The sequence below is a fragment of the Falco punctatus genome, assembly GCF_963210335.1.
Source record: "Falco punctatus genome assembly, chromosome: 4".
In the NCBI taxonomy this organism is placed as follows: domain Eukaryota; kingdom Metazoa; phylum Chordata; class Aves; order Falconiformes; family Falconidae; genus Falco; species Falco punctatus.
Window position 1 is genome coordinate 99366435 of NC_137583.1, and position 23364 is coordinate 99389798.

The 23364-nt window shown below is 39.2% G+C and overlaps 1 protein-coding gene across 2 annotated transcripts in view; it reads right to left on the reverse strand.

The window, feature by feature from the left end:
- The window catches only part of DNAJC13 (DnaJ heat shock protein family (Hsp40) member C13), a 55504-nt gene that overhangs the window by 2327 nt on the left and 29813 nt on the right, over window positions 1-23364 (reverse strand). For both annotated transcript variants that reach the window (XM_080387160.1, XM_080387159.1), the window contains 30 exons: window positions 23197-23298; window positions 22947-23051; window positions 22347-22549; window positions 21801-21885; window positions 21167-21321; window positions 20153-20198; window positions 19780-19934; window positions 18950-19151; window positions 18072-18187; window positions 17182-17260; window positions 16468-16603; window positions 15171-15355; window positions 13641-13715; window positions 13340-13459; window positions 12318-12497; window positions 11258-11425; window positions 10547-10660; window positions 10129-10245; window positions 9423-9600; window positions 8261-8352; window positions 7786-7885; window positions 7255-7329; window positions 6974-7086; window positions 6393-6562; window positions 5979-6021; window positions 4890-5063; window positions 3673-3852; window positions 3277-3417; window positions 2648-2791; window positions 1728-1827 (listed from right to left, as the gene is read on the reverse strand). In XM_080387160.1, coding sequence (XP_080243286.1) covers window positions 1728-1827; window positions 2648-2791; window positions 3277-3417; window positions 3673-3852; window positions 4890-5063; window positions 5979-6021; window positions 6393-6562; window positions 6974-7086; window positions 7255-7329; window positions 7786-7885; window positions 8261-8352; window positions 9423-9600; window positions 10129-10245; window positions 10547-10660; window positions 11258-11425; window positions 12318-12497; window positions 13340-13459; window positions 13641-13715; window positions 15171-15355; window positions 16468-16603; window positions 17182-17260; window positions 18072-18187; window positions 18950-19151; window positions 19780-19934; window positions 20153-20198; window positions 21167-21321; window positions 21801-21885; window positions 22347-22549; window positions 22947-23051; window positions 23197-23298 — 3853 coding nt within the window. The remainder of the gene's footprint in view (window positions 1-1727; window positions 1828-2647; window positions 2792-3276; window positions 3418-3672; window positions 3853-4889; window positions 5064-5978; window positions 6022-6392; window positions 6563-6973; window positions 7087-7254; window positions 7330-7785; window positions 7886-8260; window positions 8353-9422; window positions 9601-10128; window positions 10246-10546; window positions 10661-11257; window positions 11426-12317; window positions 12498-13339; window positions 13460-13640; window positions 13716-15170; window positions 15356-16467; window positions 16604-17181; window positions 17261-18071; window positions 18188-18949; window positions 19152-19779; window positions 19935-20152; window positions 20199-21166; window positions 21322-21800; window positions 21886-22346; window positions 22550-22946; window positions 23052-23196; window positions 23299-23364) is intronic.

Sequence of the window (23364 nt, forward strand, 5' to 3'; positions counted from 1 at the left end):
GAGGGAAGAGAAATAGGCAAGGGAAGTTTCAAGGGAAGTGCAAGTAGCAAAGCAATTTGAAGCAAGACATAAGGCAGAATACAAGATAAAGCAGGTTAAAAATAAAGCTTGTTGTTTGGTTTTCATCTATACTTTGCATTTGTACAGCACCTTCACTCTATATCTGCAAGCACTTAAACATTATGCTATTTAAATGCAGCACAGGCCTTAGGGCAATTGGATAGCTGTATTGCCCCCCCCTGTCTCAAGCCTGACATCATCTCTTATAGTTTCAGTTCTTAGCCAGCATTTACTTCATACTTCTAGTTTTACAGTACTTATGAAATACCAAGGAAATTCAGTACCAACTGAATCAAGCATTCTTTTGTCTAAGCGACAGTAAATGGTGCAATAAACAGAAAATTTGCTCAGAGCTAAAGCACTGTGTCTTTCCTGTGTGGAAAAACACATCAAGTGTTGCAATATACCTACTCTCAAAGTATTAAACAAATGCTGAATTCCTGACTTGAAAGGTTCTTGCTTCATTTTCTAAAAATACATGCGAGTATCTTGCAAGAATAACTTTCCTGTCTATGCAGTCTTCTGATTTATACCTCATCAGTACAGTTACACTCAAAAGCTTTACGATTCCTGTATTGGGTTAGATGAGGCACATTCCATGTGGCACACAGAAGTGTTCATGTTGACTTGTCACAACTTACCTGGGAGGCTAAACTTTTAAAGACCAAATGATTGTTCAGCCGGTGGTTATTGAGGAGTCAGGTGGTTTCATAATGTGTTGCTTTAGACAAAGTTTGCTGCAATATCGTTATGTAAAGTATTTTCAGATATAGCAAGTAATCTGTGATAGCAAAGCTCCGGACTGTGATACCGCAGAACGCGGTCATTAAACATGTATGTATCAAGTGCTGCATGTGAGTGAAGGAAGCACCAGAATTTGATTTGCTGTGACCTAACTGTCCCAGCGTTACGTCCCCGCTGTGCCATTACCAGCAAGGAAGTTCACATCAATTGCACACACAGCAAGAATGCTCTTCTACACGGCTAGTGACACTGAGGCGGTGACCCTAGAGTGCCACTTTACTCTTGGTGGCACCAGCAGGGGACTCAGAGTGCATCACAGGTGCATTGAAGTATGCACCACAAGCTCCAAGTACAGGCATGAGGCCATTCCCACTGGAGAAGGTCTGTGTGCTCATAGGGCCTGACTGGAACATGGCCTCACGATATGAACAAGCTATTAACATTCAAACTTTTCCAATACTACAATTACACACCTAACGCTCTAAAGCAACACAATTCACATGGCACAATTAATACAGTCTAAGTGACTTTGAACAAAGTTTACTCCTCCCCCTAACCCTGGAAAACAGTTTGTTCTCGACCTAAAGCAGACTGATCCTGAGAAAGCATGGAAAGCTACTGTCATTCATTACTCCAATTGCACCTCTGCTTTATCACTACAGGGTACTTGCAAGACTTGCCTGTGTCCAGATTCCATTGCTCTGCTATTTTAGAAGTAGGTACAGCAATGTCTATCCAGCGAAATACAGCTTCAACCACAAAATAGTTAGGCTTTTTGTGTTTTAAAAGCTCACTGGATTTTTACAGTTTTGAATGTTCAGGCCACATGATGGCACTAGATCCTGAGGGTAACAGTATCTCCAGAGTCAAGTGACAAGCAACATTCCAGTATGATTCATGACATATAGGAAAGATTTGCTAACCTGTGAGGTATCCTGCTGTTTGCGTCTCAGAAATGAACAAGTCATGTTTCTGATCCTTAAAGGCACTCCACACAGAAGAACGAGACAGAATTTCATTTACCTAAAGTATTTGAAGACATTAACAGAGTAAGCAAGTGACATTTGTAGCGTTCTAGGGGAATAGACTCATTTTCTAGAACCAAACCACTCTGAAGAGATTGCCGGACAGCATGGCAGTGGTTCAGGCTGCAATGTGGAATCACACATTTCCAAGGTGACTACAGCAACCTGCTTTTCCATTTGAATTGTGCAGCTGAATGCATAATGCAGAAGAGCTCATAAAGAAGTCATTTAGTGGTTTGACTACCTCCCTCATTGCCCGGTTAGGTGACAAGGGAAAGCACCCTGCAAGCAGCCACTTGCCACGCATCTAGAGCCAAGGTAGAAGAGGAAAGCGAGATAGGGCCAACTTGGAGGAGAGACCTAATCCCAGTTTCCTTCCCCTTAAAGTTTTCAACAGAGGGGCAAGCAAAAGGCACCAAGAATTAACAGTTACTGGGACAAGTCACCAACTTGAATTTACATCCTTAGCACTGCTGCAATTGTCTTAAACAGTATTTATCCGGGGGGGGGCACCAAAACACAATTTACATTTCTAACCCAAGTTGTGAAGAGCTGTCAGTAGAAGCCTACTATCTTACAGAACATTTCTGGATTTAGGATTTGTCTTTCTCATTGCTTGCATTTCTTTCACATGTATTGAACCAATGACTTCTCCACAAGAGATGGAGATGTTCCAAACCCATAGTGATTTTGTAGTTACAGAGTGTTAACATTTTAGGTGGAATGATGTACATGACAGCCATAATACCAAACAAAGGCTGTTCAGAGTTTGAACTTCCATGTGTCCAAAACCCAGTCAAGGACTTGTCAGTACTTACCTGTTCTCCATACTGCAGGCTGCGAGACATGGATTTCAGAGTTTTAACAATCTGAGCTTTAGTGGCAGATGGGCTTTCCAAGTTCTCAAGACCAATACCTTCAAGCAGCTTTAGAAGGTAAGGGACCAAATCTGCTTTCAAAGCCTGCAAATATACCCAGATGAGTTGCTTTAACATGGACTAGAAAGCTCTGTTCAGATGTTTTATATCACTAGCACTAGTGTGAACCGTAAGCGCCAGCAGCTATTACCAAGTACGTTTATGCCAGTTTTTCCTGAGCTGTATGAAATACAATACAAGAGAAAGCAAAGACATTGTCCAGCAGTTCTGCCCTGTCTAGATGTAAACTCCATCGCATTAGCTAGCATTCCTATGTTATGCTTTCTCAGCAGACACAAGCCAACACCATCCTACACATTGAGCTTCACTGCTCAGGTAACATCCTTGAGCAGGTCTACATTTTTGGTAAAGAACTGACTTCTGACTTCTCCAACATGAAAAATACATTACTTAGATGGCTCCTAGGAAGCCTCACGGACACATACTGAACAGTACCTCTGTTCTTAAGAACAGTTTAGATACGCAAATATAAAAATATCAAACTTACAGCTTGAGAATGTACTACTTACTTGGGCTACCAAGTCATTTTGTTCCTTCTGAAACATTCGATTAAGTGCTTCACACGCTACACCAACTATATCTGATCTCTTCTTCATTCCATTCATGAGAGGGCTAATGGTCTCTAGTGATGCCATTGCTCGAACACAAAGCTGCAGAGACAGAAACAGTATTTTATTTTATTTTTTACACTCAGCTTGACAGTTCTGACCAATATGGTCAGCCAAGACCATAAATCTCTCAGGATCTTTAATCTATCAATTCCCCATTAATTAGCCTCAAGTCCCCATTCACCTGGTACACAGTGTTTATAGTTACAGTAACACACTTCTAGGAACAATACTAAACACCACAAGTAACTCCAGTTATGTTTTTCTCTCCCCTTGAGCACTTAAATGATTTAGTACCTCATTGTCAGACAGTATGTGAATGACACGAATGGCACTTCTAGGAATGGCATTGTTCTTGTGATTCATAGCTTGGATTATCTTGTGAAGATGACCAAGCGGAGGAACTTGATCAGCTAGCTGAGGCTGGGCACTGAACAGGCACACAGTTGCTGTGGTAATGGTTTCTAAAGTTTCCCCCTGGAGAAAACAAAACAAAACAAAAAAATCAGCAGAAAGTGTAACTCTGTAAAGCCTTATGTATCACCATAATAGTAACATTTCTCACATGCTCTGTATTGTAGACTTTTTCCCTAACGCTTGTATCATGTCACTATGCTTTGAAATTGTTAGAACAAGAAGTTTAGAAGAACATGATCAGCTCCAGTAGTGACAGGCATGCACTAGTTTCAAGAACACAGATCATGGAAGTTTCTAGGCACTATTTCGGGTACCTGGAGAAGCCAGTGTCTGGCTGCAGCCTCTGCATGCACAGCAGCATATGTGCTATTTTGCTCGGTGGAAGCATGATAGGATGTTTAGGCTGACAACCCGAATCATTAAAGGGTTCTGCAGCCTGTGCAGCAGCACTCACTGCACTTGCTGTATTCTGCATGCCTACACAAACTGCTATCACTTCTTTGTAATAAAGAAGTCTGTTTTATACAATATACAGGTTAGTTCCTTCCCTGCAAGTCTAACCCAGAGTCTAAACACTGTTTAGCAAATTCAGGTTTTATTAATATCATTAAGTTACAATTTGACAACAGTGTTCAAGAGTAACACATTAGTCTTTCTGCTTTATACTAATGGTTATGTGGCAGCCTTGTATAGGTCACAATTTACACTAGAGCTGGAAGTTAGTGTTGCAGAAGGACACTAGAAGTGTCAAGTTCTGCACTACCTAAAAAATTTCAGCTCAAGTGGCATTTTCTTAGGTTGGTCAGTCAAAGATTAATTGAAGACACTTCATTTGTTAGGCCTCATCTCTACCACAAAATAAGCTTCTAAAACTTACTGAAGCTAGTTCTGTGGCTTCAGGGACTTAAAAAGCACTGACTCATGTTCAGAAGTTGCCTAAACATATCTACACACTTTAGAGAGTCAGAAAATAGACAAAAAAAAAATCATTCGTGTTGGGAAGAAAGTGCAAGAATTCAAGTTAATCAGATACTGAAGACCAGAAGCTTAAGACTACTAAACAAATTCAAAGAGCAGAATCACAAAAATCATCTTACATGGGGGTTATTTTTCTCCAGTAGCTCAGTAAACTTTTCCAACAGTGCAATGAGAAATTCTCTTGGTTTCCGTAAAACCCAGGCCGGCTGGGCAATAAAAATCCTTAGGAAGACTCCCCCCACTGAAAGTTCACCTTCTGCCTCACCATACACCACAGCAAAGTCTTCAGGCAGCTGTTGAATTGTAAAGTAGGAGTTACTGGCAAGGGTATTTGCGAGAGCTGCAATTCATGACTAATTCATAACACCATGACTAAGCAGCAAGGGTCACTGAACTAACTGTATTCTCCAAAACTGAACTATGCCAGACTAATAAACACTATCGTGAAGAGATGTGAGGTAAGAAATCAGTGTATAAAGAATGGTGCAGGCACTACTACTACAGTGGACTCTTCTTTCAAAGAAAGATAGTACCTCAGTCTAAACTACACCCATGGTAAACTCTAGTTCAAAAGAAGCACCAGCAACAAGACTGATAGAACAGTCCTTTCCTTTCTTGCACACTTCAGGGGAAGGTTTTTCACCATCAACCTAAAGAAGTTTCCAGTTCCGACCTGCATCAAAATAGCCATCCAGCACATGAACACATGAAGTGGTTTTAAGGCTGAACTAGACTACTATTGGGAGTCACGTCTGCCCTCTCCCAGATATTGAGAAATACTACAGAAATACTGAAACATCTCACTGACTGGCCAGATGTGATGGAATGGCTCAGGACAATAATTTGAGATTCAGTAGCTTACTAAAATTCCTGAACATTTACCAAGATCAAGTTTACTACAGCTACATAGTAAGTGACAGTCACTAGCAAAATTATATTCTCCTTTGTTGCTGACTGTTGACAATTTTTAGAATTACCTAACTATCAGAAAATTCAGAGTATTACTGGCAAAACCGCTGGCAATACAGTGTGTGATTTCAAGGTATAACTAGTAACAAAAGCATCCATTCAATACAGTTATGTCAGCACACGAGTGAGTTCCTGTTGGTATTTTAAAAGGAAGGCCTGTCTGAGAGTTACATGGATGCATATATTAGCTGGTTTACAGTCTCCCTGGATGCACTCAACGCAAAACAGTATGCTTTTACCTTCCAGTTAGCATCAGGGTTGTCCCTCTGAAGTTTAAAGTGCCTTTAAAAAGAAAGTAAGTTTTAGCAAGCAGTAAAAGAAGCAGTTGTTCCTTACTTGACATCTCAGTCTCCCTCCACCTTTGTGAAGTACTTCCAGTTTCTAAACCCCATTTTCTCCTCATTGTAATCCCCTCCCAAATCTCATAGCAGTGAGCAAATAGCTGGATTGTGCACAAACCGCACCTGCGTCACTGAGTTACAGGTATGATATACAAACAGTGAACAGGTTCCTTTTCACCGAAGTCTGGCTTGCAAGGCTTCTACTTTTTAAAGGCAAAGCTCTGTCTGACAGTTCTTCTATAGCAACTCTGGTTTATTGCCACTAAAAGCGTCTCAGATAAGGAAACGCTTAGTCAGTAGGTCTCCACATACTCAAGCATCATTTCTCGAACTGTTGTTGATACTCTCTCCCTGGAGGCATCATTCCAAATTAACTCAGGATTTTCATGAGTTCCCTCAAAGATGTGAACAGCAGCTTCAGGGTTGTCTCTCATGGCATCCATGAAGACTCCAGGTAAAAATTTCATCAGTGTAATCCTAACCTACAACAGACAAGTAGAATTGACATTTAGTATACCATGAGAAAAAGTGACAGAAAGAGAGAACTCAAGGAAGTCCAGTTATTTGTAATGCTCAAATGTCAACTGCTAAAACACAACACCACCAGATAAGATAGTGCTATCATTTTAAATAGCAATAGCCAGTGACAGGTCTGAAATCTAGGTATCTAAAGTTGAAGTCATTACAAATGGAAGCCAAACTGCTTATAGTAGTTACAATAAATACAACTGCTTCTAGAAACCTGCTCACAGATTAAGAGTTAACTGTTTTGAAAGAGCGAGATTGCTCTTCACACGAATCTTTCAGTCGCAGAAGAGGTTTTTTTGTTCCATCTTGAGAAGGGTGGGTAATATCAAGATAAGTGTTCCAATGAGAGCTGTTAAGATTCTTACCTTTGGACCCACCAGCTTATCTGCAGTCATTTTGGCAAAGAGCTCTGCTGTTTGGGCTCGGACCTGTGGATGAGTTGAGTTGCAAAACATATCTAGTAAGTAGATTAAAGCACCTGTACAAAGAGACAGAAAAACATTCAAATTTTTTTCTGGTCACAAGTAGTATGAATTCACCGACTCTTCTTTGATTGTTCTAGAGGGAAGAGTACAATTTGGCCAGCCATTGTATTTACTTTAAGTCCAGTGCTGCAGAAATACTTGCTTTCAATGTAGTACTGTACCTTTTGCCATGGCCTCTTTAATTATTTTTGTGCTAGACGTCAAAGCATACAATGTTTCAAGGACAAGTTGCCGACCTGTCAAAAAAAAAAAAAAAATAGTCTATATGGCACAAAGTTCTTAACTAACCAAAGATGAATTAAACAGATCTTAACAGAAAGCTGTAGCAAAACCACAATAAAGCTTATGACAATTGCAAGCTCAGGGCTTTCTGGCTAAATTCAGCTAGTTAAGAAACATCAAATGAATCATACATTTTCGTAGAGCATAACTTCTTAGTTAAATGTTTATCACCTAAATACCGTAAGAGCATTGGTCAACAAAATACTACACAATTCAAACATGATTTGAATATCTGCAATTCATGTTTCATCTCTCACATTTAAGACAAACAGAACTTTTTTATTTACTCATCCCCACTGTAATGCCGTTCTAACCTAAAACTCAGTAGTAAGCTCAGCCAGCTGCATTCTAAGTTATTTCTAAGTTGGAAACCCTTTGCCTTGCAAGACTAAGAATTGTATGGTACATACTTGAAGGTAAGGAATGCAGGAGTGCCAGTAAGTTAGCCAGAACCATTGCCTCAGCAATGTTGTTAACACATTCTTGGTTACTTGTTACTATGTTTACTACCTGTAAAAGATCAGAAACAGCACTTGATTATATTCCAGCTATTAAGACATTGCTCAAAAGATGCAGTGTATGAGGTCAGTCACCTCACTGGCCAACATAACTAATATTTACGATATTTATCCCTACCACCAGATTGTCTTGTCACCTCAGGGAAAAAGGGAGCAAGGACTCAGGCAAAAAACTATCACTTGTTCCCCCACAGAGGAGCTGACATCTTGGAACAGCAGTCTTCATACATTTAAGGTACTATTCTAACAGTTACACAATCAGGTTTGTTTATTCTCATTATATACAGCATCTAGACAGGGGGCTCTGGGGGCTTTTAAAACTGGCTTTTTCCAGGGTTTTTTTGTTGTTTTGTTTGGTTTTTTTTACCTCCAGAGCCAACTGCTGCACTTGGCCAGCTCCATGAACACGCAGAAGGGAGAATATCAACTTAAAGTGACCTATGCATTCACACTCAGAACCTGCAAGAGACCAAATAAGTTATTCTCTTCAAGTTAGCCCAAGTATTCACTGCCAGCTATCCCAAGCGCACATTTCACTATACAGAGAGGTGTTCAAGTCTGTGTCTAAATAGAAAGTCACAGTAGTTTTAACAGCTCCTACAGGACAGCACCTGCTACAGAATTTGAAAATTATGAAGTCCTGTCTATTAATCTAGCTTCCGTAATGTCTCAGGTCAAAAATATTTCAAAAGCAGAGGGTACTGACTGAGTCAACTGAGCTAGTTCTTGGACTACCTAGCTACTTGCATTCTTACAAAACAACTAAGACAACTAAACAAGTGTAGTTACTTCATTTATCATTGATGAGTACTTCTTGTCTTCAAATACACTTGCCCTTTTTGATTCTCCCAGCTCACAGTAGGGTTGCGATTTGCATGACAGCTGCCTTCAGGGTTATAATCGCCAAATACAGAGAAAGCAGTATGAAGCAACCTAACCAGTTATATTAGAAGCCATGATAATAACACAAGTGGCTTTCAGAACTACCATATTATACCACAGGAGAACATCCTAGTCACGTTTCTCAGGCTTTTCCAATCTGTACATTGACACTGGCTTATAAATCTTGGCTGGTGTTACCCGCCCACTCTCCAGAGCATCTTCTCCTCCTGCTTTAGTAAGGCCCTAACATTTTATGTGTTTAGTAGTAAGCACTACTCTGCTCAAGGAGGTTCTTTTTGAGGCAAGGAAGTTTAAAAATCAAGTGAAGATGCTTTGAAGGATTGCAGAAAGTTTCATCCAAGTACTCCTGGTAACAGGCTAGAGCTAGAGTTAAAACCCAGCATTTCAAGAAAGAAACTAGATAAGGCTGGGACTTCACACAAAACTAATATATCTACAGATAACATTCTCCAGGGGGTAAAAAAACCCACCAAACAAAACCAAGCCTATACAGCTTATCAACAATGCTAAAGTCTGTTAGCCAGCAAAACAAGCTTCCTTCTCACTAGAAGATAAAGATCAGAGGTCTGCATTTTTTGAAGTTGTCCCCAAGGCGGCCTATCAGGGTAGTTCAGTTTTAAGCCTACCTGGGTTGTGTTTTATCACATTTCTCAGAGCCTCCAGGGCCATTTCAACTCTCCGTAACCGATCTCCATGTTGATTGGACTCTACTTTCCCAGTCTGTGTTATTGCCATTAGCGTATGAAGGTACTGTGCTTGTGAGCCTATGTAATCCAAGAGGCTTGCAGCAAATGCTTTAGGAACCTTTAAATTAGAGATGAGAGCATTTTTAGGTGTGGGATGTAACAGTATTCACACTTGTGGAAAGTATATCTGAATAACTTTTCTACATTTCACATATACCTTTCTTCCAGACAGGAAGCACTTTTCTACTATGATCACTAACATTTGGACAACATTAGCTCTATTTCTACCTACACATACCCTTAAGAAAGCTGCCACTACTTCAACAGCACTCTTAAGGTGTACATTTGTCCATATATATGGATGGATAGCAATGCCACTAGGCAGAATCACTGCCTCCTGGAATTACTGAATAAGCCCAAGCATCTGCAGTGCAAGCTTGTAGAGAAAAGGCATTAAGACATCCGAAGCAGCACATCTTATGACAAACTCATTGTTCTTTTTAATTTATTCTGCTCTGATACAGAGATAACCTGTAAGATTCTGATCATGTTGAAGGAAATTTTATATGCTGTTTGCACTGATAGATAAAGAAGAACTAACATTCCAAACACTAGTTTCAACAGGAAGGTTTTAGCTATATCTCACCTCTAGTTGGAAGGTAGGGACCTCGTTGTAGACTCTAACAAAAATCTCTCCCACAATAAGTTCCTTTGCATGGTCACTGAAGACAAAGTCAGATCCATAGCTCTTGTCACAATCACCCTTTAAGCAGAGATAAGCAGCACAAGCTCAGACAAAGTAATCTTGTAGAAAGTGTAAAGCTATAACCCAATAATGACAAACCATAACTGTACAGAACACTTAAAGCTTTAACAGAAGTCCAGGAAGTAGACAAGCAAACTCTTTGTTTTCTTTTTATGACTGCCGAATGAAGAAAGTGACTTAGGAGTAGACAACAAGGGATACTTGTATTAACTGTACCACAGCATTACAAGTGGATGTACCAAAACATGAAACCTTTTTTAAAAATTACTAGTGAGATTTAAAGCAAAGATTATCTCACCCTCTTAATCATGCTTTCTTGTTGAGATTCCAAAAACTCAAGTAATTCAGCTCTAGTCCCATTGTTCCAGATTAAGTAGGGGTTCTCTGTGTTACTGTTAAGCACCTTCAGAGTCTAGGAAATAAGGAATTTACACAATGTAACATTTTTATAACAGTTGTGGATCATTATGCATAGTAATCTGCATGCGTCATGACAAATTAATCCAATCTCATTAATAACCAAGCTGATTTCATAAGCAACTTAAGTGTCAAGTATCCCTCATACTGGAAAAACAGTGTAAATTTGGTACAGTACAATCTATATTTTAGTTTTTCTTTATCCTGCTTTGAGCCACACTTACTTCAGAGTCTCCTATTTTTGACAGTGAGCAGCAGCTACCTGCAGTACCTCTTTGTAGACTACTTCCTCGGCACTACTTTTAAAGAGAAGTTTAACCTTTGCTCTCCATCATCATTACATCCCTAAGCCTTCAACAATTAACCCAACTTCTTCTTTCCCATATTAGTTTCACAAATATTCTATAGGCCTCTGTTTCTGTCCATAGTGTTTGAGGCTAAACCAGCTTCTTCTCCTTGCAGTTAATCCAACTGCAAAGAAAAACTATACTGCTGTTCTCTGTATCAGGTTGGTCTAAGAGCATTCAGTGTTTTATAAGCTACCAGATACTCCATCAATTACTAGAGAAAGGTTTGGCCAACAGATGCTTACCTCAGTAGGACTGACCACAGCAAGTTTCCTTGCAATATAGGGTGTCAACATTCCAGCCAAGCTTTTCCTGATCGTCGGGTTTTCAGGTGTAGCTTGCTCTTCAGAGAGATACCCTCCAAGGCGACTCAAGGCCAGGAGACTGAGCTTAGCAAGGCTATTTGCTACCTCCTGAAAAATACAAAGACAGTTGTAAAAAAAACCCTGTGGCTTATTGAAGAAGTATCAGAATAGCCAGAAAGAGTTGTTCAACACTTTGGCACCAGAACAAACAGTTTGTATTATCTATTTATCTCCTTTGCTAATTATGCATTGTCTAACAAAACACTAGCTGCTGCGGAACAGTGCAGTATGATCACTGTGTCGTGGGCTTGATAAATGCAGTTAGACATAAGCACTAATAAGTAGGAAAAACTGGGGCCATCAAGATGAGGTGAAAGCTACAGAAGCTATTTAGTGTAATAACTTCTGACCAGACAACTATTCCTGCTAGCACAGTCAAATATCAGCATCATAAACCTTTTATGATAGTGACAGAAGAGTTAATAACTAAAATACTGTTTAAAGTTCATTTCATCCAGTAGCTGAGGAAAAAGTGCCATACTGAGAGTGTCACCATTTAAGGAAACGGAAATGTGAAGCCACTTACATAGCTGTGGGGCAAAGGGACAATACTGTCCTGAAGCAGACATTTCAGGTTAAGTTCATGTGTCACTAGACAACCCCTTCAGCTGAGCTTCAGACAGACCTTTTCTTCCGATAGCACAAATTTACTTTTTTACTATCACTGTAGAGAACATCTCTTGCATTAAGTTTCTAATAAGCTACAGGGTTTGGCAGCTTGAACTCAACACACAAGCTACACAAAAAAAAAAGAAAAAACAAAACCCAAATAACAGTGTTTACACTACTACACAAAATTCCCTTTCAAAACTGCTCTGTTAATATTGAATTACATGAACAATAATGATTCTAATAAGTATTTGAATACACTTACTTTGTTAGAAAGATATGGCAAGCAACAACCATTAGTTTCTGAGAACATGCACCTTGTTAACATTACCTGGTGATTTGAATCTTCACTTTTCTGAATACCACTCTCTTCTAGCGTATAGTCATAGTTGAAGAGGTAACCCAGTAAGTACCAGAGAACTCCAGCTTGGAACAAGTGTGTTTGTAGCCAGTAATCTAAGGCAAAGGAGCTAACACACTCTACTCCCAAAGAAGCTACTCGTGGTATGTTCTGAAGAAGGAAAAAAAGTTTGCCTTAGTACTTGTGACCAAAAGCTAACTAGCTTCCTTACCAAAGACTTAAAAGCCCAAACTTGCTAATTCTAGAGTACTATCTAAGCAGCACAGAGATGAAAATTGAAGTACTCAGAACAACATGCATCTGGTAGCCAAAAACCAGTTAATTAGTCTGCATCCTTCAACAATGCTTCTTTCTAATTACATGAAATAACTATTGAAGTGCTCTTCCTTTGAACTGGTGGAAAAACAATTCAAGAAGGTGGCAGAGAGTCCGACGTGAGTTTTTTTATGGTAACACATATTCTGCAGGGACTAGAGAACACACAAGCATCTACAATCAATTACTATAGTCTGATTTTAGAGTCTTCTGTTTTCACATGCCCTGTATGAAAAGTTGAAGACAAGCTTTCCTTTAGTTCAAAATTCAGCATTTATATAATGTGAGGCAAGTTCTAAAGAGCTAAATGGGATCAAAAACTTCTTGAATATTGTTCCCAGAGTTTATGCTGATTTAGAAGTCTCCTTAATGCAAGATCTAGCCCTTCTGTTCTAATCTGCTGATTTAGTACGGTCAGCTAGTCAGGTAGACATATCAATAAAAAAACAAGAAGTAGTCAATCATTGTAGTGAGTGCATTTTAAGTGCACCAAATGGATTGAAATACAAGTGCTGCGAACAAGGCACTAGAGTTCTGTATCCTGTAATGATTAGATGGGATCCGACAGAAGGATTTCATCACTCTCTGCAATTATTTTATCTGCCACCTTAAAAGGTGAGCGTTCCCCTAATCATAATAGTTAAATACCCATTTAGGTAAAGGAAAGGAGCTCTTACCTTGCCATAATACAGTAGTCTACAGAGGTCCTTGATGATGTTAGGCATTTCTGTAATCTTCTCTCTGCATTCCTCAAACTGAGCTGCTACACTGTAACACTTACTAATATAGCCACACACCTAAAAAAAGCAGTAATTTATTGGTTCCAAGTGGAGGGAAAATATGTTTACAATCCTATTTAACATATGTAATACTATATCCATATTATATAAAACCACACTTTTTACTGTATTATGTATATATACACACATAAATACTGCCTTCTGAGAAGCTGATACAGTCAAAGTTGCTGCAACTTACCTGTACAGACATATCATCTGGTTTACTAGAACGAGTCAAGACTGCTACACAACGATTAAATGCTTCTTGCAATACCTGTGAGGATTGGATGATGAACAAAGTTCAGTCACAACAAAAACTGAATAATACTGGCAGAAATAAAACATTAGCTGGTTAACCCATTGTTAATGGCAGAAGGGAAACATTTGGCCAAGCCTGCTGCTTGCTCAAATAGTTTGTAGGACCAAAATTCCTTGCAAGTGCTGCTACTAGACTTCGGTGCTTTTTGAGTTGATAGCATTCCCACATGTGAGCTAAAGCCTTAGTCAGTCTGCAGATGACACCCAAGCTGGAGGGGGGAGTGTTGGTTAATCTGCTTGAGGGTAGGAAGGCTCTGTAGAGGGATCTGGACAGGCTGGATTGATGGTCCCAGACCAATTGTATGAGGTTCAACAAGAAGTGCCAGGTCCTGCACTTGGGTCACAATCACCCCACACAATGCTACAGGCTCGGGAAAGAGTGGTGGGAAAAGCTGCCTGGCAGAGAAGGACCCAGGGGGGCTGGTCAACAGCCATCTGAACATTAGCCAGCAGTGTGCCCAGGTAGCCAAGGGCAACAATATCCTGGCTTGTATCCAAAACAGCGTGGCTAGCAGGACAAGGGAAATGACTGTGCCCCTGTACTTGGCACTGGTGAGGCTGCACCTCAAATATTATGTCCAGTTTTGGGTCCCTCACTATAAGGGGGACATAAATGTGCTAGAGTGTTCCCAAAGAAGGGCAACAGAGCTGGTGAAGGGTCTGGAGCACAAGTCTGATGAGATGTGGCTGCGTAAACTGGCATTGTTTAGCCTGGAGAGGAGGTGGCTTAGGAGGGACCTCATCACTGTGTACTACTACCTGAAAGGAGGCTATAGCAAAATGAGTGCCAGTCTCTTCTGTCAAGTAACAAGCAACAGGACAAGAGGGAATGGCCTGAAGTTGCACCAAGGGAGGTTTAGATTGGATATTAGGAAAAAAAACTCTTCACAGAAAGGGGAATCATGCATTGGAACAGGTTGCCTAGGGAGGCAGTAGAATCACCATTTCTGGAGGTGTTTAAAAAATGTGTAGATGCAGCACTTAGGGACATGGTTTAGTGGGATTTGGCAGTCTTACATTAATGGTTGGACTCTTATCTTAAAGGTCTTTTCCAACTGAAATGACTGATTCTAATACAAACAGAAAGGCTTTTCATTGCACAAGTGACTTGTTCACCTTCATCTATTTTTTCACATACAGAATGCAAAAGCTCTCAAAGTTTTGTAAAGAAGTAGAGAAACATCATATGTAGTTTCCTTATTCACAGTTCAACAGACAAACCAAGGTCCAGAGAGAGGGATCCTCTGCAGGAGGCTTCTGCTGCATCAAGAGACATTAAGAATGGACAAGTGCCTCAACAAGGCTAAAAGCAATTGTCAATTGCATCTGATATCCTATGCATTGAGGATATAGGATTTTTAGCTGTGGAAAATTAAAAGTAAATAATTTCACTAAGTTTCTTCCCATTTACCTCAATTCCATTTTCTCTTCTCAGTTCCTCTGCATTTAATGCTGAGCAATTGACAGTATGGAAAGCAAGTTCCGTTGCAGCAGGCAACAGAGGAGATTCTTTGGAAAACAAAAGATCATCTGATGTTTCAATGGTAATAGTCTTTATCAGCATAGGATAGCCTGCATACTTGTAAGGTTTCAACTCTGAAAGAAAAAAGTCGAGGTTTACATATATGCAGTGTCTAAGCAATTTAAACCATGGCATACTTATGAGTTGAAGATGTATCAGATATGCAAGGACTAAGTGTCAAAGCAAGCCAACGCCCAGGAAAATTGGAGCAAGACTAGAGCAGTCCATGCAATCTGACGCCTTTTTACGTAAGACCATTCATGCTAGAAGCTAACAGAGCTTGATGGAAAGAACTCATTTAAGATTGAAAAGATTTATCTCCAGCTCAGCAAGGCTCAAGAGTCTTCCAAATGATGCTTGTCTATCTTCCGAGAAACACAACTACAATCCTAGCCTCGGACAGGCAAAGCTGTCTAACAATAAGCCTATAATAACTTTTCCAGTTTGACATGGCAATCTATTTTAAACAATTATATTTTTCATTCCTTTAGGGGTCAGCAGTACTGAAGAACAATTTCATCTTGCAGTACAGAGCTGACTGAGCTGACCTACTCCACACTGATGTAGTCACTGCCTCCATACAACTGACAGAGCTATGAATGCATACAAGGTTCTTAATTTACCATTTTAATGTAACACTTATGTAGCAGAACACTGACTCTGCAAGACATGGGCATGCTGGCAACTGCCGGCCAGAGACTGTAGGTAGAGCCAAGGGTTAGGGTATTCTAGCTACCTCTCTTTCCTAGTTGGGCTGCGAAACAGCTAGTGTTGCAGCCTACTCACCAGAGGATGAACACTAGTCAATTTCTGCAAGATTACACTCGTGGCTATTAAAAATGAGACAATTTATACCCAGGATCTGCCATCTAGGTAACGGAATACTAGTGGGGACTTTTCTACGTAGACAGAATTTTAAGTCTAAGGTATACACAGAGGAAGATTCAAACTGAGTAGTTTTGGAGCAGAGAATTTCAAAAAGCTATTTGTGCTTTTTTGAATTAAGTTTTACTGTAGATTTATTTCATGGGAGAAAAAGTCCTATTTTGAAGTCCTTTACTATAGCTATATAATGCTGTGGCAAGCCAGAAATCAGATAAACAGAACACAGACTGAAGAGCAGGGGAGATTAAAACCAACTGCAATAACCACTAAAGAAATGAACATTCTGAGACAGCATGCTTACCTTCCTTATGCCTGTTGAAGAGGATGCTTTGAGTTTTCAAGATCAAAATTATGTTTTCTGGATCTGGCCCATCTATCACCTTGGCAGACTTTGTGCATAGAAACTCATATGCTTTATTAACTTTTTCAAACATATCCTGCAAATAAAGAAGAATAATCTTAAAAATTGCTAAGAACCCCCTAAATTACTACAAGTCTGTAGCATCGGTTTAGACACAGGTAAAGTAAAACATTCCAGGTTATTAGCCACAACACTAGTTTTATTGTCTTATTACACTTCAGAAAATATCTCAACACTGACTCACAGATCAATTTTGTCTCCTAAACTCTGCCATAGGCAAGAGCCTAAAACTATGTCAATTCCACTATGACAAAAGTAGTAAGTACAGTTTAATTGACTGTAAGAGTGTGTAGAGGATGCAGTCTGTTTCTGAAAGGGAGTAATTAGCTTATTTAGGTCCTGTGTTAACTCTAAACCAGACACTTTCCAACATGTGGGTATGAGCCCATTACATCAGTTTACTGTAGGAATCCTAATATTCCTTGACTAACATCAGTTAAATCACTCATAGTATTAATCTGTATTCTAGTATTCATCTAGGGCATCGCTTTTAAAAGGAAGAAAGAAAATTAAGTGGGCATTTCAGAATTTCTAGTACACAGAACAGCTGAACTTGCCCCCACCTTTAAAACCATAAATTTGTGTTGTACATACCCTGCCTTCTGGATTCTTGTCTGGGTGATATTTTTGCGCCAGCCTGAAATAAGCTTTCCTGATCTTGCTTTCATCATGCCTATGAGAAAACAAGTCCCATTACATTGAGTAACAACCTAAGAATAAGCCTGAATTCTGACAACAGTACTAGTAGTAACTGCAATGAAGTGAAAACTACATAGCGCTCATATTTCAATTTGAAAATTCTGCTTTATCAGCTGACACTGAACAGGGGTAATCATGTGGCCACAGAACAGAAATTTTAAATTCAAAGCATTTTAGTACTGAATATACTAACCAGAAGGTGCGCAAAGTCCCTGAATCTTCAAAATGAAGACCCTAAATGAGCTGTAAGTGGTAAAAGTAGTAGTTTGTGATTTGTAGCAAGTGCACTGCTCTTGAAGGATGAATACAAAGCGCTGTTAGTTCTCCTCTACAGGCCTGAAGTCAGAAACCAGTGGTGAGATAGAAGGTAAAAAATCCTAAGGATATTATCACCAAGAAATAGGACAATATTTGGCAGGGGTAAGAAGGATTATTAGAGAAACCAAGTTCTACTTTGAATACAGTCAATTTCTGCCATGCTCTTTGCTCACTATGAGTCTGTTTATCCTGTAAAACTACCTAGTGAATACTTTGAAGCTCAGAACATTTTCTCCCCAGTTTCAGTTTATCTGAACCCTTGACAACTATTCTCTCAAACACTGGAGTTGGGTTTTCAAACTTAGTTTCTGTTTAGATAAAGCAATCCTCCACTGCGAGAGAAGTAGTGGTACCAGTTCAGTTCACATAATTGGCTGCAAGTACTATCATAAGAAACCGCAGTTTGCTCAGTGTATGGAGTTTATGTAAGTGTAATTCTACAACTTAAAATACTGAAAACAACTTACTGGCCTTGTCCTTTGGGAAGGTTAAGGACTTCATAAGCATCATCTATTGACATGGTAGGTGGTTTCTTTTCTACCTCCTTCTTCCAAGCTTCTAGCGTATCTTTCAGCAGTTTAACCTACATAATTACAATTCATTAGTGTTTCATTTATAGTGACACCAGTACACGTCATCTTCTTTAAAAAAGTGATGCTTTATTAATGAATCTTTATCATCCGATACCCTAAGTTCAAAGACCTAGACCTACCCACTTCAGTAGTTATGGTTCCCCCTGCAGTCAGGAAGCAATTAAGACTGTTTCACTGCAGCACTGTATTTTATTCAAGATAAGGAGCACTTTAAGGTTAAAACGTCTATGTAAGAGTCATGTTAAAAGAGGGGAAAATCACTTTAAGTTACACCTGCCTCACATCTCAATACTACATAAACTGCAATAGAGCTACATGAATAAGTAAAGCTGCTTAGACAGATCTGGATCATAGACTTGTACTGAAAGGATTCACCAGTTCACACACTAATACCAAGTTAGCTCAGTTTCTTGTCCAGCATGGACAAATGAGAACCCACAAGTGATCACTTCTCGCCCCCACCCCACCACCACATGAGGTTCATTGAAACACGATCTGAAGTTTCTTGGATGCTTTACTTTTCTATTTTAGTAGCTGCCACAAGGAGGATATGCTTAACATGTTGCTATTTGGCATGAAGACTGTTTTACTTCAAGATAAAGAACTGTTTAACATATTTGCGCTTATGAACTGAAAGTCAGGATCAATCAGTTACTTAAAACAACCTAGCATTTGATTTCCTTAATTTTTGTTACAAATTCCACTCTGAAAAAATCAAGAACTAAATGAATCCTAAAATACTTCTTACTTACTGGATCTTTAATTGGCCAGTCCGGAAATCTGAGTGTATCACAAAGATGCTTGAGGTAATAAATATTACAGAACAGTTCATTTTCCAGTTGTGGATAGTTGATAACTGGGATAGGACAGTATTGGTAGAGTGCTCTTGTATTGCTTTGAAGACGAGGGGTGAAGTCAGCAAGATGAGCAGCAATCTTCTCTATCATAAGACGCCTAAAAGTTACAAAGTTTGGTTTAACACTTGCCAAGCAGTCCTCAGTGACTGCAGAAGTGTGTTCAATGACTTCTTCTGAAAAGATTTTCCCTTAGTAGTTTCTCACATTTCAGAAGGGGTTCAGAATAGGATTCAGTCCTATTCTGTTATAAAGCTATTTCAATGCCATGAAATTAAAGTGTGTTAAAAACAGTGTAAAGTGACATTTTGCCCTCCCTCAACACCTCTTTTTTGGGAGACCCTAAAATTGTATTGTACTATTAGAGGTGTATCTCCCAGACAACTACTGTTAATAAATGAAAATAAGTATAAAGCAGTCTACATCCTTTTATGAGTAGAGACTTCACTAAGTAACTTAAGTATGATAGAAGCAGATGCAAAGCATGTTGTCAGATGTTCAGGAAATATTCCCCTTCCTGCAGCTAATTCTGCTCCCCCCCCCTATTATTTTTGATACAAGCAGAAGGTAACACAGAACATTGCAGAACATACAGAAGACAAAGAGGGAAGTAATGGAAACCATGGAATCCAGGTATTTGTGGTTTTCTTTAGAAATGTCCAAGACAAGACCTCTTCAGCATGAGACACTGTTCAGATTTATTTGTCCCCCTGACAGAAAACAGTTACCTCATTTCATTGCTCCATATTGCTTCTGGAGTGTCAAATTCTCCAAGGAATATCTCAGAAAATTTTTCTGGTTCATAGTTTTCTAAATAACACACCATTGCTTCAGGAAGAATATGTCCAAGTATACTTCTTTGAACTATATCTTGGCTTTTTGTCTACAGAAGAGATTATATTGTCACCTCAAAGGTAAGCTGAATTCAGTCTTGCTAACCAACCTGAAATCTAAAGAACCCTCCCCCACTTCCCTTTGGTTCTTAAATTCTAATTCCTGAGAACTCAGAAAAAGAACAAGCATCAAGTAATGTTAAAGCAACTACAGGCAGTTTGTAAAAGCATTTGGAAACAGAGGTAGTTACTTTTGCAATCTACTCACTTCTTCAGATTTGAAAGCTTGTTTTGCATGTGTGTATTTCAAAAACCTAGAAGAGAAACAGCAGTTATTTTTTGTTTAATTGACACCTAAAGTACCCTTGAAAGATAAGCAGACCAACACAGACCACCTGGCAAGTCTCATACATTTACTTGGAGATAAAAGAGTGAAAGCATCAAATTAATGAATCTCCGTACAAAGTCCATCAAACCCTTGGGAATTTTAAGTTAAGCAAACCTGTGTTATAAATGTTGCCTTATGTTCTTTGTTTCAGCTTGGAAGTCCTATTCCTGAAAGTTTACTTTCTACATACAAAAAAAACCTAAAAATTAAACAGACACACACCACCTTTCCCTACAAACCTCTCCCTGCACAGTTAGATCATCACTGCAGGGATGAAACAAGGTAATCTTACATTAACTGCTGGGCAGTCCTGTTACACTACAGTCATCATGGAAACATGCCATTATTTCCCAATGCATTTTGCTACACAAGAAACTTACTGGAATTGTACAATGGCTTTTTATAACTATTGAATTTAGAGGATGAGTAGTGGAATGAACTAGAATAGATACCTGCATGTGCAGTGCACCTGTGTCAGGCAGTACAGACCAATTTAACTGTTTCAGGCTTCAATACTAAACTGGACTATTAGATGTTCTCTCAGCACTCGATAGCTGCTTACTATCAAAAACTACATTAGCGTATCAATAGCCTATATTAATACTCTTTAGTCCTTGTAACAATTTGTTCTTCTATGATAAACTATGCCTAGTTGTACCGTTAGAACCGTATGATCAGACATGCTCTCATTCCCTCCCTGCCAGGGTCAATAAACAATTCACTTTTTTAGTGACTGACTAGACCATGTGGAGGTGATTCTTGTAAAGGGCATTTGCTTGCAATCTCATGTTGGTTCTAGCAAGCCACACTCCCTGGAGCATTTAGAACAGCAGTACTAAGCGTGACTGGTCAAGAAGCACTTTAGGTTGTTTGGTGGTTTTTTTTTTTACTCACCTTGCAATAGGAAGTACATTGGAACCCGTGTACATCATGATAAAGAAGAACACTCCACTCAGATAAAAACGAGGTAACTGAGGGTTATCTTGCATGACATGAAACAGCAGTATAGCTACTTTTTCCACAAGGATAGGATCAAAAGTCAGTAGTAGCTGCAATCAAACAAGCATTTACATTAGCTGCTTGAGTAGTGCAAGTTACCTAGCCAAAACTGAAGTTTTAACTAATCCAGTTACTGGGACAAGCCAGTAAATTTACAAGAATTTCAGTTAAAGGATACTCCAGCCCAAGAGTAAGAAGTTCAAATCACAGAATGTTTAGAGTTGGAAGGGACCTCTGGAGGTCACCTTGTCAAAGCCCCCTAGAAGAGTCCCCTACAGCTGGTTGCCAAGGACCACATCCAGATGGCTTTTCAGTATCTCCAAGGATGTAAGTGTTTATTAATGAGATACCAGCTGAAAAACCATGAAATTTGTAACACCCAGTAAAATAAACAACTGCTTTTCCAGAGGTTTGCAGTTTGTTACAGATGTCATTTGATGTGTTTGTCACACAAAGTACTCACACAGTATTCAAAGATAGTAAAGTCAGACTTTTACTAGTTTAGATACATTTTTGAAGAGTTGCATACCTGAGTGATGTGAGGAAGGCAAGTACTGTCTGACAACAGCCTTTTCACTCTAGGCAGAGGTCTTATAATAGCATTGTCTTGATCCCTAAAAAAAAAAAAAAAGAAAAAAAAAAGTGACACAGCAGTAAGCACACTTGTGCCTTTTCTCTTTCAAGAGCAAACAACTAAGTATCACACTAGTGAGATCATACCCAGTGTCGTCATTTTTAACTTCCAAATTTGTTGTTAGACTTGATAAGCGTGATTTGATGTCATGCATTAAAGCCGTTTAAGCTAAACAATAACCTGTGTGCAAGCATAAGACTATACCACTAAGTGTTAGAAATGCACATGGCTTGTGCACTCATTCATGTAGTCCTTTTCACAATATTAGTATTGTCTCATTTACAAACTATTTGCCTGCAGATCTAATTAATACTATGTAAAAGGCTTTTTATTGCCGTTTGTTAACATACTACTTGGTTTCTAAGAAAAGCTTTAAGATAGAATTTATCAATTTATGCATCTGCCAGAGAAAGTTAACCACTTCTGCTGAAAATTGTTTACCTGCTGGGAAAATATCCACACATTGTGATGAGCATGTTGAGTACAAGTGTGGCAAGGTCACTCTCATTCAACACAGGCTGGCCACTGGCTAACAAGCACCACTTCAGCTGAGGAATAACCTGTAATGGTCGCCATCCATCCATACCTTGAGCCCAGCAACGTGTTTTTGAAGTCAGCTTTCCACTGTTCCATAGTTCCTGCATCTATTGTAAGATTAGAGATTCATTTAGTGATTCAGCATTCACAGCTAACTTTACTCCTAAACGTACACACTCAAGACAAGCTTTTAACTGCTGTATGGCAGACTACTATAGTTGCATGAAATTCTGATGTATTTGTAATTCTGTTGGGAAATGTGAAAGAAAAGTTGTCAGGTTAATTGCGGCATAACTGGGGCGTGGAGGGGTAGGCAGCCTTACCAAAGGCTGTGGTTCTTGATGCAATATCAAATTTTTTATCTAGGTTTAACCCTTACTTAAAGAGTTACTTTGAGAATATACTTTAACATCATTTAAAGTTTTCCCCTCTCAGTATTTTAAACACACTGTCACCAGGACGAAAACAATTTGCCCAGTTTGAGAGTTCGTAGCTGACAGGTACCTCTTGAAAACTGTAAGGACCACTCCTTTCTTTGTCAGCGTTGCCGAAGTACCATTCTTTCTCACTCTCCCTCTTCATATCAGGTGCTGCCTCAATCACATTGCTCTAGAAGTTAATGTTTATAAGAATAGCTTTATCACAAATATAACATTTCTACAGGAAATGTGAAAAGGACATTGTTTCATATTTTTTGTTAAGAATTGTCCTTTTAGCAAAGGAACACTTGTAGTAATAAACAGAGGCCACATACCTGCAGAGGAACCGTAGCTCTGCTTGTGTGAAGATGTGCCAGAGTAAGCAGATCTACAAGGATTCTAATACCATTTGAATCCATAAGGTCCTTCACATTTTTCTGTCAATGGATAAACTGCATTAACACAAGTATTTTCTAGATAAAAGTTATTACTAGTACTGAACA